Here is a 17,713-nt window from a genome sequence, read left to right as displayed (position 1 = left end):
ACAAATATTTTTCCAAAAAGTTAATAAAACAGAGTGAAAGGAATTTTAAGCAGTAAGAAGTCACTCGAGTGAAATTTGTAAGAGCTTCAGCTCTGTGTCTGTTATTAGCATGTTTCTATAGTTGTGTATGCTTCTGCAAATTTCTTTATTCAGAGGTGGGACCTTGATGCTCTGAGTTTTTTCCAGGTTATTTTTATAAATATAACAAGTCTTTGTTGCAGCCTTGCTTAATGTTGTTCACGTTGTTGCACTGTAGTCAGTTTAGTTAGGTTGCCCTGTACCAATAAGTTGCTACTTAAATTACTCAATGGCATGTATCATTTAAAAAAATGAATAAATAATATCTGCTTTATCTTTTATTCCTACTTAATCAGAAGCTTTATTGAAGTTATTTCCAATTTGTGTGTTTTGTCCTCACGACATTTTGGTAAGCGCTTCTGTCGCAACATGTCGATATGTGTGAGACTGAAATAGAACTTGCTGTTTGTGTCAGTTTCCCTAAATTTAAATGACAGATGTATGCATAGCTCTTGCTCTTTAAAAAATGAGCTTGAAAAACCTTTCATTTGTGTCCTTTCTTTGTCTGTATTCTTTTAAATGTTTTTAGTAGGGAAATTTCAAAATGGTATGCATAGAATGCTTTTGTTCTTATTTGCAAAGAGTAACTAACCAAGTACTGTGTTTTTCTTGCATTGAAATCCTGTCCCTCTTTAAGCTCAGTGTATTTCCAGGTATTTCATGTGTCAAGTCCCTAAACATTTGGGACAAATTAAACAGCCTTCAGAATTTAGCTGAAGCATTTTACTTTGGGAGTTGTTTTTTATATATGACAAATACTATTGACATACAAAAATACCACACAGGTTTAAGAGAATCCCTGATACGTGCCTGAGAAATCGAGAGTTTCACAGTGAAAGAGACTATAGTTGTTCCTGCATATTGCGTTTCACTGTTTGGAGGAGATGTGTTTGCAAATACATTTGATTTATCTTTGTTTTTTTCTTTCAGAATGCAGGGACATTCTGCTTCCTGTGATTACTAAAGAGCTGAAAGAATTACTGGAACAAAGAGATGATCAGCAGCTCCAAGTCCAGGAGAAGAAGTACTGTGTTGAATTACTCAATAGCATCCTGGAGGTTCTGAGCTATCAAGACCCTGTGAGTATTGATGATCTTGTAAATGGACCAAGTCTGTAGTAAGCCTGAGCTGATTAAGTTGTAAATTATTGATACTGATGAATCTCATTTAAATTTTTAATACAAGTCAGTGGCAAGTTGAACTTTCCTCCTATTTTTCATAAGCTTAAATCTAACAGCAGTTAGATATTAAAGGTAAAATGCTGAAATCTGTGATACTTCTATTTCTCAGTTTAATATTCCTTAAACAGTCAGTTGCTGTAAATGACTGTAGCAGTATTAAAGGCAGTGAGGCTGCATTGATTTATTCTAGTAGAAGTTCTGACACTCCTAGTTTTGACTGTTAAAGATCAACAGAATAACTACTATTTTTCTAAGCTTTTGTAATTATTCTCAATTTAATGTTGTTTCCTTTTATAGAAACCTTCCTAGTTCCTGAAGAAATATTTTTCAATGTGCGAATATTGTAAATTATGCTTTTTGCTTTCAGCAATGTGTGAGTAAAGCAGATTACTCTTTCATTTACTATACCTTGTTTTGAGATTGTTTGTTGAGCTCTCATAATTTGGAGTACTGTAGAAATTGCAGTTTGGGTGACATTTTTCATTTGAGAGAATATTGAAGTGACTTTTTAGTGCTTTGCTTTTTAATGGCTAGAAGATTATTCAGTGAAGTTTCAGTATCATTTGAGGATTTTTTTTTTTTCTGAAAAGACCTCAGAGTTAATTACAGTAGGAAAACTGTAATCCCTCCCAGATATAATTGCTTCTTTATCTTGAACTGTCTTTTCTGATACATGTCTCCAAACTACACAGGCTTTGGATGAAGGAAAGTTCTCATTTGCATCTCTTTTTTTTTTTCAATATGGAACATGGGCTCATTTTCTAGAGCTGGAGTCATCACCAAGTACTGTTTGGTTTCATGTTTGAGAGGTTGAAACTGAAAAGACACACAGGGCAAATCCTTTTCATGTGTTTTATTAGCGATTTTCCTTATCGTTTTAGACCTTTAGTACTTCAGAAGGGGCGAATATGCGATGATAGTCAGGAGTTACTGGAAAGTTTGAATTTCAAATGGAATTGATAAGAGGAATGGTGAAAGTATGATAGTTTGGGCAAAGAGTGAATTTAAGCCTATGGGGTTTTGAAGTAAAGCAGTTACGGTACTGTGTACTTTCAAAGGTGACAATACAGCTGAAAAGCAGGATAGATGAATACTTCCTGCATATGTATCACATTAAGTTTATTTTCAATCACTTCACTACAAACAGTAACTGTTAGTTTGATGTGATGTACAAGTATTGTTAGCTCCTACTAAGAGGTAGTTGGGAACACGGGTTTGTAGCTCATGTTCGTGTAAGTGAGCAATAATTGCTCTCTGTATGGTAGTATGAAAAAGTCAAGCTGTTTTTACTTGGTGTGTGTGTATGTAGCCCCATGCGATGTGAAGACAACTTTATTCCGTTTAACTTGTCTGATTTCCAAGTGCGGGAACTGGGATGTCCAGATTGCAGAAACTGTGTGATGTTTTTCAAAGAAGAAACTGTCTTCTTATTCTAAAAATGAGGAATAAATAAAATGGAAAGTCAAAAAAGGGACAAATGTCTATTTCTAAAGGAAAACAACCCTTTTAAACATGCATCCTGGTCATATTTTGAGTGTGACTGTTGGCACCAAACGTGTTATTAAGTAGAAGCCTTGGTAAGAAATACATTTCTGTTCATTTTTGGAAGTGCTTGTGAATTTCCAGCTTGGAAAACTATTTAACGGTATAGCTAGACTTTTATTCCTTAAAATTAGTAAAATTCATTAAGCTTGAGCGATGGGAGATAACCTCTATCAGAACTGATACATTTTCTGTGGGATGCAGAGAGTATTTGTTTAAGCAAATGAAGAGTTTTGATTGATGTTTGTTATTGCTGGTTTTAGATGGTTCTGTAAACGAGTTAATCTGTATATGCCTCAAGGATAGAAAAAATAAATTATTAGACATTTTAGGTTTCTGCTGGAAACATTTTGATTTGAAACTGTTTGGTTATTGTGATGTTGCTAAGAGCTTTTAAAAAAGGCAGTTGCTTTTCTTTTTTCTCTCCCCCGCCTCCCTCCATAACAAGAAATCAATTCTTCCTTAGTATGTGGCAAATGCTTAGCTGTATTTAAAACAATGCACTTTAATTATTAGGGAGAATGATGTCTTTAATAATAGCTATATTTTTTTTCTCTTTAAATCCATCAATAATATGATGCGTATGTCTAAACACAATTGGAGATCAGAAGTTTTATGGGTACTGTTCACAGGTTTGGACTTCAGTCTTTTTTTAAATTTTTAAGATTTTAAAGTCTAATTAAAATGATATAATTTATTTGTACAAAAAGACGTTGAATAAGAAAAATATTGATGAATCAGTCCATTAACCCTCACTGGAAGAGGTAGTTACCAGAGAGTTTCAACTACAGAAGAACATAACTTTCCTGGTACAATAAATCTTTACTAAAGCTAAACAAAATCAAAGTAAAGGAGTCTAACTTTACCTAAAAGCCTCATTTGGATAACTGAACGGATTTTCTTTTTCTCTTCATGTTTTGAATCTATTCAACTTTAAAGTCTTCAACTTTAATAAAACTAACTATATTTGAAAATGAACATTATCATTTTGGGCTCTCTTCTCACTTGGGTTCTTGAGAAGTAGCCAGACAAGCTTTTTTCAGTGTGACAAACAACAGCTTTTTAAGCAACATATTACCAATTGTGTGTTGATAGAACTTAAACGTAAATTTAAAACAAGTACAGTGGCATTTCTTCAATAACATCTTTTAAGGAAAGTAATCTGTCTAACTGGAAATACTCCGTGAGATATTTGGGTGGCAGTTATCTACTGTATTTAAAATAAATACTAATAAGTTTTTAATATAAGGAGAAAAGACCCATCGAGTAGATTTAAATCCAATAGCAATCAATGTGTGACAGCCCCCTCTGGAGGCATGGTGTTCCTGATTATAGGAAACATTGTAGAATAATTGGGACATGTGTCCGTTAGCGAAAACACATTCCATGTTATGTCTTGTGGCAGTATAATTGCTGATAAGAGACTGTATGAGTGTTAGAATGTGTTTAGGTAAGTGTCATTAAATGCAGTGTTTTTAGTAATTTTAGAAGAGAAAATGTGCAACTCTCACTAGCAGTTTTTCCTCCTTTGTCAAGGAGGTCATGAGCTCATTTTTTTTTTCCTTTAACTGTGCTAGATTTCAGTCCTGCTTTAGTAGAGAAGATCTGCTTTTGAGATGAGTTATCTGAAGGAGGAGGGAAAGACCAAAGGTAGGGAGCATCTTCAATACAGCAGTGTCTGTGATAACAGACAGTAATTTATCTTTTTTTACCAAGGCATTGCAAAAGACTTTGTCCTTGAGTGCGTCATGGATGTTTGCTGTCTAGCTAGTGTGGAACAGTCTTGTTCCAAGGATATGCAGTTTTGTCTTCAATTGTGGAAAGACTTCCTAACTCGCGTGCTACCTGTATCTTTTAACATCTTTCTAGGAAAATGGATGATTTGACTCACTGGAGGAGAAAAGCTAAGGTTTTAGTGGTAGACTCACTTTACAATATTAATCATAAGTTTAACTCTTTGTTGAGAGCACCAACTTCTTGTCCGTATTTCTTCCATTTTTCCATCTTAATAGAGAAATACTGTTTTGGAGCACTATTTAAAATTATTTGTATAAAATGAGTTTTATCTCTGTGTTGGGTTTATTATGTGAAAGTCATCAAAACCAGCAGCAGCCGCCGCTTTTGCTTTCTTGTTATCAGAGACACCATAAGTATTATTATTATTATTATTATTATTTTTTAATACTCAGGAAATTGAAATGCCTGAAACACCATATTTTATTAACTACTGGCAAATGCTTTGTATAACTAGTAGCTGAGAGAATAAGAACACCTTTCTCTCTGAAATTCCTGATAACAATTTTAATTCTCCAATTACTTTTAAAGGTAGCCTGCCTTGTTGGAAAGCTGCCTACCTGTTGGCGCTCTGTAGTCCGTTCTGAACATTTTTGTAGGATCTACCCACAAAAGCCCCTATTTGAGGGGAATTTTATTGTAGAATTCTATCTAGAAGAATATAATCCTTAGGAATACACTAACACTTAAATGTTGAACATTCTTTTTGCGCTATATATCCTATCTGGGGATGTAAAGGGAATTTGGCTGGATTCAGGGGATAGCATTAGGTGGAACTTTTAAAAATGAACTTTTACATCCCAGGATTCTCTGAAGCTGATAAAAGGTGCCAACTCAGTTCTTTAACTTATATTCATGTGAAAAATCATTATCCTTTTCATTCTACAGTTGGGACATTTGCAGGTGACTCTGTTGCCTGGTCATGATCGTGCATCATGGAAAAGGAAAAGTGTTTCTCATTAGTAGTCTCACTTAAGTATGGTTTAGCATTCCTTCTGCCAAGGCTCTCAGTTTTTTTCTTCAAAGTAAAACTAAATGTAGTTAAAAATTACATCCCGTTCTTACCCATGTTACTTCTCCTTAAACTGGCCATAATAATTTTTAAAAGTGCCTGTCTGTGTCAAATCTGACCATTAATTTTTCTGTCAAACAGGCAGTTGACGGCAGCTTATTCCAAAGTCTCCAGAAAAAGAAAATCCGTGTTTTGTGTCCATCATAAGAACTTTGATGGTGTATCTAAAGTAGGAATTTGTGTGCTGTAGTTATGTAACTTTGGAAGCCATTCTGTTACTTCAGGTTTGTCACTGCCAAAATACACGAGCTCTCTGTCATACTGGAAACTGCATAGTTGTCTCTGAGATAGAATAATTCTATTTTTGTCACAACCTTGCAAAAGCTTAAATACAACATGACAGCTAAATCCAATTCTGGTTGTTAGTACCCTGCACTGATAATTTTAATGAGAATGAAGTTTTGTTCTCTTATGTGCACAAATCTGGTGGTGGGGAGGGGATTGTTTTTCTTTTTTTTTTCTGTAGGAAGTTTTGGTTCTGTCTACATTAATAAGGAATTTATTGCAACTGGAGTAGGTCAGTGTATTTGCTTTGCTGTGAGGCTCTTGGTGACTCTTCTATGTCTTGGAGTTTACTTTGATTAAGATATGATTGATCCTCTGTGTCAAACCTCTGTTATGTAAATGGCTCACAGCTTTCTGAAAGCAAAAAATATTAGAAGCATGCCGTGGGATCTTGAAGTGACGTGACCCGAACATTGGTTCAGGACCTAATGTCTTTATCTGAAGCACTGTAGAGGAGTTTCTAGTAAATCCTTATCCAGAAGCAATCTTGTTTGTGTGCAGTGAAACCACTGAGAACAGAAGCTGTATGTAGTAAATGAAAGTAACCAAGGGCATTTGCCTGAAAATTGTTCTGAACCAAATTGCTCCTGAAGGCATAGGCATATAACTGTAATTTCAAGGGACTAGATTTATGCTTAAGATAAAGCTGTATCTAATTGCTGTATTTCGTCGTTGTAGTTATGAGGAGTAAGTTACACAAATCAAGTTTTTCAATTTGATATTTGTTATTGCCAACAATGTAAATAAGAAATGAAAAATTTGAGGATGAGCTATCAAACTTTTTTCATAGTCCAGGTTGCCTCCTTTTCCTCCTACTACTGCATGAACTAGTAGCTTGATAAAATTACGTGTTTTATGACAAGTAGCTTGATGTAGGTCCTCTGATGTCCTAGTATGTATTCTTTCAACAATAGATGAACACTGTTGTTTGAAATAAAATTCTAAATATTAACTTTTACCCTGATGAACAATGGTAAAAAATGATCTACACTTGAAAACAAAACCTCAGAATTCTATAATAAATTCTATAAAAAAATGCTCTGGGATAAGTGGTGGCTAAGTGCTTTTGGACAGAAGAGCACAATTAAAAATATTGCTGTACAGTAAAAGTTTAAGAAGAATATACAGGAAAGATTTAAAACAAAACAAAAAAGCCGTGTGCACCTCTGTGCAAGTAAAGCAATGTGTGTCAAGAGCAGGCTCTGAAGATGTATTAAAATTTTGTCTACAGAGTAGATTATCAAAAGCTAATTATCACCAGAAAGCTATGTTTGACAATATAATAATGCTGGTAATTATTCAAACCATTCAAGTTAAAAGAATAAATAGGATGCTTTTGCAGAAACTCAAAATCGTGTGGAAAATAGCAGGCAGATGGGATTAACTGCAAGGCTAATAATTCTATGTCTGTATGTGCAATATTATTGCCTCTGCTTGTCACTAAGTGTAAGCTGTGTTCATTAAGTAGAGAATGTCTCTACTTCACTCAAATATTGATAACACTAAAAAGGAGCAGGGTATTTGTCAGCAGTTTTCACTGGTGTTTCCAATGGAAGAGTAGGATTTGAAGATATGTTGCATTTTAGGTTGTGGAGCCAGAGGATTCGCCTCCCCATGTTGGTTCATCTCTTTGGACATCCTTTGTCATCTCTTCCTCACTGTGCCATGTCTATCCAGCTGTTCCCTTGTCCAGGCTTCTTCCTAACTGGCATTTCCCTGTGTATTTTTTGCCCATTATGCTCTGCCACTTGTTCTCAGTTTCAAGCAGGGTGCAGTAAGTGCAGTATAGTGTTGTGAAAGAGCAGTAAAGAATCTGTGATCCAGTCAAATATGTCTGTAATGCGTATTATAGCCTGGGGATGAGTAATAGGGATGGTAAGAATAGCTTGTGTGTCCTGTGAGTCCAGTAAAATAATTTTACTAAGGATACTTCAAATACTGTTATGCTTTCTAGTCATATAAACCAGTTCAAAAAGTGAAGAAAGGTAAAAGCGTGTAAGTATAGTTTGGTGCCAGAGACTGCCACTGTTCAATAATCTGGCTCCTAGGCTGTTTTTTCCTTTTTCTGCTGTGAGATCAGCTAAATTGGTAAGTTTGTTGGGAGGACTCAGATATACTGCTTCTCTGGAAGTTAGCAAGAGCTGAGTGTCTCTGTGTTGTAGGTACTTGCCTTGAGATGATACTGGCTCCTAGCACCCTGCTGCTGCTGCCAGCTCTTCAAAAGCTGCTAGCATATGCTGATTCCTTGTACAGTGTATATAATAGTTGTATGTAGGAAATCAGTGTAATACAGTTCAATGTGAGATTTTACAGAAGGAGAATGTGGCTTTATTTTACAAAATCTCTTTAAAAAATGTTTATTTTATCCATGCTAGCATCTGGATACTCCCAAGCCCAAGAAGTGTATCTTTAGGGGATCTGAGATCTCTTATGGGAACCCCAGAGGACAAAGGATTCTGGTTGTCAAGTTTTCACCATGCCTCCTTGGTTCTTTTTGACTGGTAATGATGAAGTGACTTTTAGATGAACCTTTTATATTATTTAGGAATGGGTGGTGTTTGTCTGACCCATTCTTTTATCTTTTAAGTCTTTGCCTGGTTAACTTAAATAGTTTGTATCTTCCTGCTGTCTAGTCATTTGAATGAAATCATGCATTCTGTACTCTGCTGAGAGATATCATTTCTTCTGGTGTGCTCACCCACACGTGTGCATTTCCATTTGCACCAATCTTAACATCTATTACAAATCTCTTCAGAAAAAAATTTGAGGTGAGAGATTAAGATTCTGAAATTGGCTATCTTGAAAGCAGTAAGTTTTGTACAACTAGGACAGTGACAGTTCAGTCAATGCACAGTATAAATGTTATTGCTCTGCTATCAGTTAATATTAGATGACTAGTATTTCTGATTTAAAAAAAATAGTAAAATTAAGATTAGGTTTTTGTTTTTCTAACCTGTTACTGCAGATGATGATGTTGGGTTGACTGGAATGAAGAAATGATTTTTTTTTGCAGGCTTTCAAACTTGTTTGAGGATGATGGAGTGGTATTGTGTGCTTTTTAAAATTAGCCTTTTAAGCAGACTTTGATAAAGCTACAGGCAAATTTATTAGATGTTTGCTGTGATTTGAGATGCATTTCAGAAATATCGTCTTGAGTGCTATGAATAATCCTTGTTTTGAAAATTTACTATGAATACTGTAATAGATAAACTGTGCAGAAAACTTGAGTGAAAAGTGTTTGATTGCTACTTTGTGTAAGTATGAAGAATTTGGTTTATGATGATTATCAAGACAAAAAATGACTTATTGTACAAAAGTACAATTTTATCTCAAGTTTTTCAAGTGATTTAAGAAAGAAAAGCCAGTAGAGACAAGAAATTTATTGTGATAATCATTCAAGTTGATTTGGAGAAGAGATGTACTGTAGGGTTTTATTTTAAATTCCATATAGGTATTTGTAGTGCATTTGAAATGCAAAGAGCTAACCCGCTGGATGGTTTTGTATTGTTTGATTGGTATGAGCTTGAAAGCTCACAGTGCATGTATGAGGAATGGAAGGAGATGAAGAGTGGCTTTGCAGAAGTACTCAACATTTGTCTTTTATGCAGCAACTGTCAAGTGTGGTCTTTATAATCTGAGGGTGTACCAGAGGAGCTTAAAATTCAAACATGTTTGTATATGTCAAATATGAATACATTGATCATTTGAAGACTCTAGTAAAGTTTTAGAAGACTGTGACAGGGAAGAAAACCGTGGAGTATTGCAAAATAGAAGGACACAGACTGTATATGGTAACTATAAATAAACTGGTAGATAGGATGGATGTGACATTTGCTAAGGTATGCTGGCCTGATCAAGGTTAATCAAGACAGGAGAAAGAGAAGGGAGGCAGTTTTGGACATCTTGGAAAGGAGGAGTGAGAAATAGCTTCTTGTGTAGTTCCACCTGAATGTGAGGGGTAATGTCTCCTTCTCTGGAGATCTTCAAGGCCCGCCTGGATGCAACCCTGTCTAACATGCTCTAGGTGACCCTGCTTGAGCAGGGGGAGTTGGACTAGATGATCTCCAGAGGTCCCTTCCAACCTTACCAATTCTGTGGTTGGTTGGTGTTGGAGCTCAGCCACCTGACATACTATTAGGACATCCTTGTGGCTTCTGTGCCTATAGTGTTCATTCAATTTCATGTGATGTTAAGGGGATAGCTTATTTGGTGTATACTAAATTTCTTTTTTGACTTTTCTATTAGTTTGTTTTTTTTTCAAGACCTTTAACTGAGAGCCAAGCCTTTTACTTTGCTGGAATATGTTGCTTGCTATTTTTCTGAGTTTGTCTAGCAATTGGAGTAAATCTAGTGAAATTGGTAAGCATAAGATCATTATTGCTGTACCTAGTATAAAGGAAAGTGTTTTGTGCATGCAACATGCCAAGTATGTCCATCATTTGATGTGGTTTGGTCAATATTTGCCACTGAACTGCAAAGTTCAGTCAAAACTTCCTGTTGACAGATGATGGGTCTCTGGTTCAGTGTCTGCTGGCCAGATAGACCAGTACTACTTTGATAGTGGGTCCAAAGAGCTGGCAATCTTCAGTGCTGTGTCCTCACAGAGCTCTTTTAAAGATTACATACTTTGTCTGCAAGTTAAGAATGTTTCTGAGCTCCAGACTGTCTGGAGAAAGATCTGGAAGTCTATGATACAATTCTGCTTGATTATCTATTGCCAGGGTGCTGACATTAAGTTTAGCCTATTCAGTTAATTGTAAAACACATGAGCCCCTTGAGTAAGAAGTAGGAAGTGGCTCTTTGAAACAAAAAACAATTATGGAATAGATAGAGCTAAATCTGGATTGTACCACTTGAAATGAGTTTTCCACTGAAATTGCAGGAACTAACAAGCGGTGTGAGCAAACAGGATTAGTATCATTCTTTCAGGAGAGTGGTGGTATTAAATAACTGGAACTGTTCACATGGAAGTAATTGGTTTCTTCCTTATTTTAGAGGAGATACAGATTTAATATGAAAACTGCTTTTTCTGATTTGCAGGCTTCAACTTACCAACACATTCAAGAAATAATGATACAGTTATTACGCACAGTGAACAGAACTGTTATTACGATGAGAAGAGATGACCCCTTAATTGTGAGTAATATTTTCGATTCTTTGAAAGTCATTTCATAGTTACCTCTAAAAATGAAAATAGTGTTTATTGAGTGTTGGTGGTCTTAACTAAGCTACCTGTTTAGCTTTAAAATGAAAAGTCTAAAGCTGTATTCTCTTTTCATTCATCTATGCCCCCATACTGTCTTTCAAAGAGTAATTGAGCACTGCTAGTGAGATTTGTGCTTTAAAAAGAGCTATGTGAATTTAATTACTCTTTGCAATAAATAAATAAAAATTAAAAAGGGCACAATAACACATTGAAAATAGTGTTTCTGCTAATCTCAATTTGATTGCTGGGTAAAATTTTGACACTATTCTGAGTAGCTTATCTAAATAATTAAATTTTTAGTCACTTTTCTTCTTCTTTTTTTTTTTTTTTTCCAAATGCTTTACTTTTCACAGAGTTAGAGTTGCTGTGGAACAGCTGCTATTCCCTATTTTTTTTTTTTTTTCTGTAGAAGGAAAATGAACACTTATCAGTTACACAGGGAAAATGTCTTGAGGTGTTTTTGCTCGGATTACTTGCCTGGGGCTCCTGCTGAGGGTCCATCATTTGAGAGTTATATTCAAGGACAGAGTCTGCAACTTTCTCAGATTTAAATACATATCTGACATTATTCTGCAAAATCATGAGCAGCGTTTACTTGGTTGCTTCAGGCGTGAGGGGTCCATGATTTATCTTCCAAAATGTAATTTGGTTCTATGTTCATTTCTTTTGGAAAACCAAGATAATGGTTTTTGAACTTGGTCAGTCTTGTGTGTGTGTGTCATATCAGTGTTTTAGCATCTTTATAATTAAGTTCTTCAGAAGGGATATTTGTCAACAGCTACTTGGTGAAAGCTTTTTGAAACTCCCTGATGGTGGATTTACAAGATTCAGAAATCACATCATTACATAATTATAGAAATTCAAGTCTTGTTCTTTTGTATCTGTGCAGCCCTTTAATGTGTATGTATGGTCATAACAGGAAGAGGTTTTGAATGAAGATCCAAAGAAGCTTTCAGTTCTCTACAGTTATTTAAAATGTTTTTGTACTTGGAGAGAAAGCATCGAATAATTTTTATGCATGATGTAATCAATCCACAAATGAATTATTTCTGGGTACCATAAATAATAAATGAAGAGGCAAAATGAAGCTGTAGTAATTATTCAAAAAAGGATCCTTATCAGGAAACAAGGGCTGGTTACAGTCAATTTAAATGGCTTGGGAAATCAAATTTTTTCTCATCTATTGTAATGTTCTGTCATTCTTGATTAAAAAGATCAAATCCAGTGTTAATTTGGGAATCTGGATGTCTGAATGCTATTAATACAGAAGTATTAATGCATACATTATAGAGCACCTGTGTATATTGGATGTGTCAGATGTATCAAAGCAGAAACTCATTAGAATTTACTGGAACTGACACAAGATCTGTCAACGGAATGGTCCTTTAACATGAAGAAATTATACGTAATGAAGAAAATGGTCTTTTCAGAAAGAATTTTCAAAATAAGCTAGTTTTATGCTCAAAATTTTTAGTTCAGTCAGTGTGGAGGTTTGCTTTAGAAACTCTTGAAAGGGCCAAACTTCTTGATGGCTTGATTTAAAAAAAAAAAAAAAAAAAAAAAAAAAAAAAAAAAAAAAAAAATCAGAAAATGTGGCTCTCCATATAATGTGTAGAGCAGCTAAGGTTACTAAAAGTATAGAAATTTGGAAATGTGCAAGGACAGGCAGAATGTATGAAGTAGCTGCAGTCAAACAACTGAATTTAGGATTGACTTATGGCTGACTTCATTTTCTATTTCCCTTTTGGGAAAAGGGGAAGTTGTTCTTCAGTCTCTTTAGTCTGTTTCTATGTTTTTGAATATTGAATGTATTTTCATTATTTTCTGCTGTATAATTTTGCATAAGTTCAAAATAGAATACCTCTTATGTGAAAAGCAGTGCCAGTATTATTATTTTAATACTAAAATCAGAATGATAGCAATTTACATGACCTATAATTCTTTTAAAGTTTAAATCACGTGTACCTGATTGAGCAGTACCTTTTATCTGTTTGAGATTTTTTGCTTGTTGGCAGGGAGGAGCAGGTAAATTTTCTTATTTAGGTGTTCTTTTCATAATCTTCCAGGTTTTCAGTAGAGAATTAGTTTAAAGGCATTTTAGGCGTATAGCTTCCTTTTATTTTTTCTTACAGTAGTGTCAACTGAACTCTGCCTTGTGCTCAGCAGGGTGTCAGTGTGCTGTGAAGTTTGTTTGTGTAATCACTAGAAAGGGTCAGGCTAAGATGGGATGACCTCTGTATGGGAAGAGGTGGTAGTGATGAAAACATGATTTGACACTCCAGCTTCTGTGGAGAAAACTTACTTAAATGCCACAGAAGGCTTCATTGTGATGTTTTGGCAGCTGAAGTCTTTAATGATGCTCTGAAATCCCAGTTCAGGAATTACAGAAGTAAAGTATTGTACTTGTTTTCCATATTAGCTTGTTTATAAGAACAAAAATATAAAAACACCATATGTGTTTTAAAGCTCCTCTTTGGTAGACCTAAACTTGGTTGTGTTTGTATTAGCAGTTTAGTATGGTAAAAAGGGTTGTAGTTATGTATGCTACATACAACAATTTTAAGGCAATATTTGTATAGAATAAAGATTTTTGCAAAGAAAACTAGGTAGAGTTTCATTTGCTGTTGGTTTTCATCCATAGACAGGTAAGGCAGGCAAAGGTTCTGGACATAGGCAATTACTGGCATTTTAAAGGAATTCCTAGTATCCTAAAGAATAGGAAGATGTAAAAAGCCTATGCTCTGTTAACTGAAGTGGCCAAGGTATACTTTATCTTCAAAATACTTTAGTATGCATCATTGATTTATAATGAGAATTAAAAATGTATAGAATTCTGATGTCATATTCTTGCAGAAACAATACCTTTTGGGAAGATAATGACCAAAGCAACCATTCTGCAGAGCTGATGTTGTTGCTAAATATTATATTCAAATGTTCATATGAAGTTTCTAAAGCTTTACAATATTTTCGTTCAATATTTCAGTCCAGATTGATTCCAGTCTTTCAGTCTTTGGTAATATTATTGAGTCCTGAAATCTAGGAAAATATCTCATTTTATTGCAAAAGGTAACATCGCATTTAAAGAACCTAGAAATTTACAAAACATACATTTGATTAATACATTTCCGTAGGAAGTTGTTTTGTATTAGGCTAGCATAATTATTAGGTATTACAGCTTTTTCAGAGAGCTATAATATATGAAAATACGAAAACCCCTGCATCAACTAACGTTGCATGATAGAGAGAAATCAGTATTTTATTCATACGTTCTGAATTTTTAAAGACAGTTAGATTGAGTCTTTCCATAGAACAGCAATTCAAATGTAATATTTGAATATGCCCTGTGCTGTACAGTATTTTCCAAATAGCATATTGTAGTTCTCATTTAAATACTTGTTTTTAGGGAAGCCTATTATATTGTATATGCAAGTGCTATTAAGCAAATGTGTTTCTTTAGAGTATGATTGTGTGCACTAATAACATTTAACTCTGGGAGCGGTTGTGGGGCATTACAGCATCTTTTTCTACAGGAGAGATTTTTTTTTTTTTTAAACAGTGCTATTATTTTCTAATAATAAATCTATTTCTCTTGGATTACTAATCCTGGTATCATACACCTGCATTGTACTTATCTCATACTATTATTTTTTCTACTTTCTATTTGAATTATTATTAGTTGTTATTAATAATTAAAAAAAAAAAACACAAAAAGCAACCCTCACATCACACTTTCACATTGCTTAGACTCTCCAATTATGCCATGTTACCAAGGTATATATTTTTCTGTATTTATGTTAACAGGAATACCTGACATACTTTTACTTGAAAGTTAAACTATTGCATTTTTAAGTGCTTATTGTAGTCAGAGAAGTGTGGAATTTCTGCTTCTGTTCCAGATAAGCCTTTTGTTTGGATGTTAAACATGTGTTTCAGAAGTTGGCCGGCTTTTGCCGCTACTAGGACAGTGTTCAGATGCCTACTGCTGACTCATTCACCCAGCCAGTTTCTTACATTATCTTCATATAAAGGAGATGAGCGTCTGGCTTTTTTTGAAAGTTCACTTTATTTGACTGAAATCCTGGAGTACCCTACGAGCAACCTGCTGAAAGACATTGCTTGAGGGAAGCTCTGATTTTGTATTTTCTTTCAACAAAACCGTATGTCTTAAAGGAGGTGAATTTGAAAACATGAGACAGCCTGAGGGTAGGCTGAAAGAAATGTGAATGTTCCAGTATTGGGAGCAGAGAGCCAGGTGGCCCTGGGTAACTTAAGTATTCACTATTGCATGTGTATATGTTGAAAACAGAATTTTATATCCACCTATGGGTAATTCCTATCTTTGTGGCTGAGAGAGAATTGGAAAACAAAAGATAAGTTTTGACAGGGAAAGTAAGAATTAAAAAGTATTTACCCTTTTAAATTCCATCAAGGTCAGACATTAAAATCTAAAACCAGTAACCATTTAAGTCACCATGTGTTTTCCAGTAGTACTGATGTTTTTTCCGATCAAAAGAAAGACTAAGAGCCTTACAGAACTGTTCTTGGCTGGACTGCCTCAAAGTAAACAAGGTATTCCTGTTCTTATGCTGGGGTCAGTTTTAATGACCCCAGAAATTTATTGATAATATGTGACAAACTAAAATACTGAAATTCATTTAAATTGAATAATCTGGGTCCCTTAAAAGTATTTTGAAGATATATTCAGTATGTTTTAAAAATGAAAAAGGCAGGTTAAAATCAAACTTTTATTGCATATTATTAAAAAAGGAAAAAAAAAAAAAAAGATTCCTTTCATAGAATAACGAATTGGTGAAAATCACTTCGGTACAGAAAAATCAGTACAGTTCAGTATTGACTTTGCTAGTATGACTCCTGTCAATATTGCTTATTATTCTACCTTTACTGCAGAGGATACTCATCTTTTTAAAAGTTACTTCAGTAGAAGAATAACACATACTAATAGATCCTTGAGTGTATCAATTACAGATACTAATACAGAGTACGTAGGAATGTTACAGGCCTGCCAACATAAGCAGCACATTTTTTTGAATGTGATACAATGACATGATCTGGTGTAATGGTTTGATTATTGTCTCTAATATGTCCAAAAGTTATTGTGGAAGAGCTTTTGGCTCGCTGAAGATTTTACTACTTTTGCTTTTTTCCTCTAAAAAGCCCCTAGAATAGTGAACGTTTTGTGCCCGTGATTTCCATAGTGAATGTTAGTGTTTTTTAAAACTCAATCCTTTAGAATATTGATAAATTAAGCCATGTTATCTAGCATAATCACTTCCAAATGAAGACCAGTTTTCTTGCCCTGTTAGTCCTCCTTGATACCTGTGCAAAGTGATGTCTTCAATGTATTTCAAAGTATATAATTAACTCTGCAAGCTGGAGGAATGCAGAAGTGTACAAAAAGTGCACAATTTTTAATTTTATGTTGCACAGTTAATTCAATATGACTTTAAAATGAGGATCTCAGGGTAAATCTGTTGAATACATTGGCACTACTTGAACTCATTAATCCAAGTCACTTTTATGAATATGTTCCCTGAAACCTAAAGTAGCTTTTTGGCCTTTGCATTGTGTGTTTTAAACTTGCTTTGCAAAATATCCTTCCACACACACAAATAGTGATTGTTTTGTCATGAATTAAGTAACTTCTAGCTTTAGTTAGGTTACGTTGGAATACCTAGTAATAGGTGGTTCCTCAACTATTTTTTGAAGATTAAAAAAAAAAAAAAAAAAACACTGTGCTGACACCTGATTAACTTTTTCTAGTGTATATAATTTGTTTTGATATAATACAGGTAAGCTCATTAAAAACTAATTTTAGAACTAATTTTGTGTCATGTGGACCTGTATGGGGCTGTTTCTTTAATTAAGGCTAAAAAAGTGTGCTTTTGGATATTCTAATATACATTTTAAATGTATAGAGGTTCAGGATGGACAAATTACGGAAGTGGTTTAACAGGACAGGAGCCAGCATGTTGAGGGAAGTGGTTCTGGCTTAGGGAAGAGATTTTACTGAATATCTAGTGGGAAGATAGAGAGGAGACAGAGCCTCCTCTTGAAGGTATATTGGGATTGGACAAGATGCAGTGGACAAATGTTAGAACACTGGAAGTTGCATTAGATGTTAGGAAAAACTTTACTGTAAAAGTGGTTGAATTCTGGAACAGATTTCCCAAAGGGGTTGGAGTGTCTTTGGGTATACTCAAACCTCAACTGGACAAGGCCCTGAGCAGTCTTACCTAATTGGACCTGCTTTGGGAAGGGGGTTGGGCTTGACTTTTTTAAATATTCTCTTATTTTATGATGGTGAGACTCTTTCTACAGAAGTCTATTAAATGAATCAAACTTCTAAATGATTGCTTTGTAAATTTAACCAATGAAAGGAAGGAGTAACATCTAATCTGAAATTCTTTATTCCTCTTTTTTTGGTTAAATATTAGTTGAAAGAAACAAAAATACTTCACTGGGGGTGTGAAATATTTGTAGTTGTCTCCTTCCGGCATTTCTTTTCTGTTTATTTTTTTTTTTTTTTTTTTTTTT

At 34.6% G+C, this 17,713-nt stretch overlaps 1 protein-coding gene across 1 annotated transcript in view; it reads left to right on the top strand.

Moving 5' to 3' along the window:
* Positions 1-17,713, top strand: part of DOCK2 (dedicator of cytokinesis 2) — a 196,295-nt gene that overhangs the window by 65,073 nt on the left and 113,509 nt on the right. The window contains exons 26-27 of the mRNA XM_062586956.1: positions 1,009-1,157; positions 10,993-11,088. Of these exons, the coding sequence (XP_062442940.1) occupies positions 1,009-1,157; positions 10,993-11,088 (245 nt within the window). The remainder of the gene's footprint in view (positions 1-1,008; positions 1,158-10,992; positions 11,089-17,713) is intronic.

This window comes from Rhea pennata, chromosome 14, assembly GCF_028389875.1.
Source record: "Rhea pennata isolate bPtePen1 chromosome 14, bPtePen1.pri, whole genome shotgun sequence".
Taxonomy (NCBI): domain Eukaryota; kingdom Metazoa; phylum Chordata; class Aves; order Rheiformes; family Rheidae; genus Rhea; species Rhea pennata.
The sequence above is the reverse complement of the archived record's forward strand: the minus strand, read 5'-3'. Positions and strand labels throughout refer to the sequence as shown.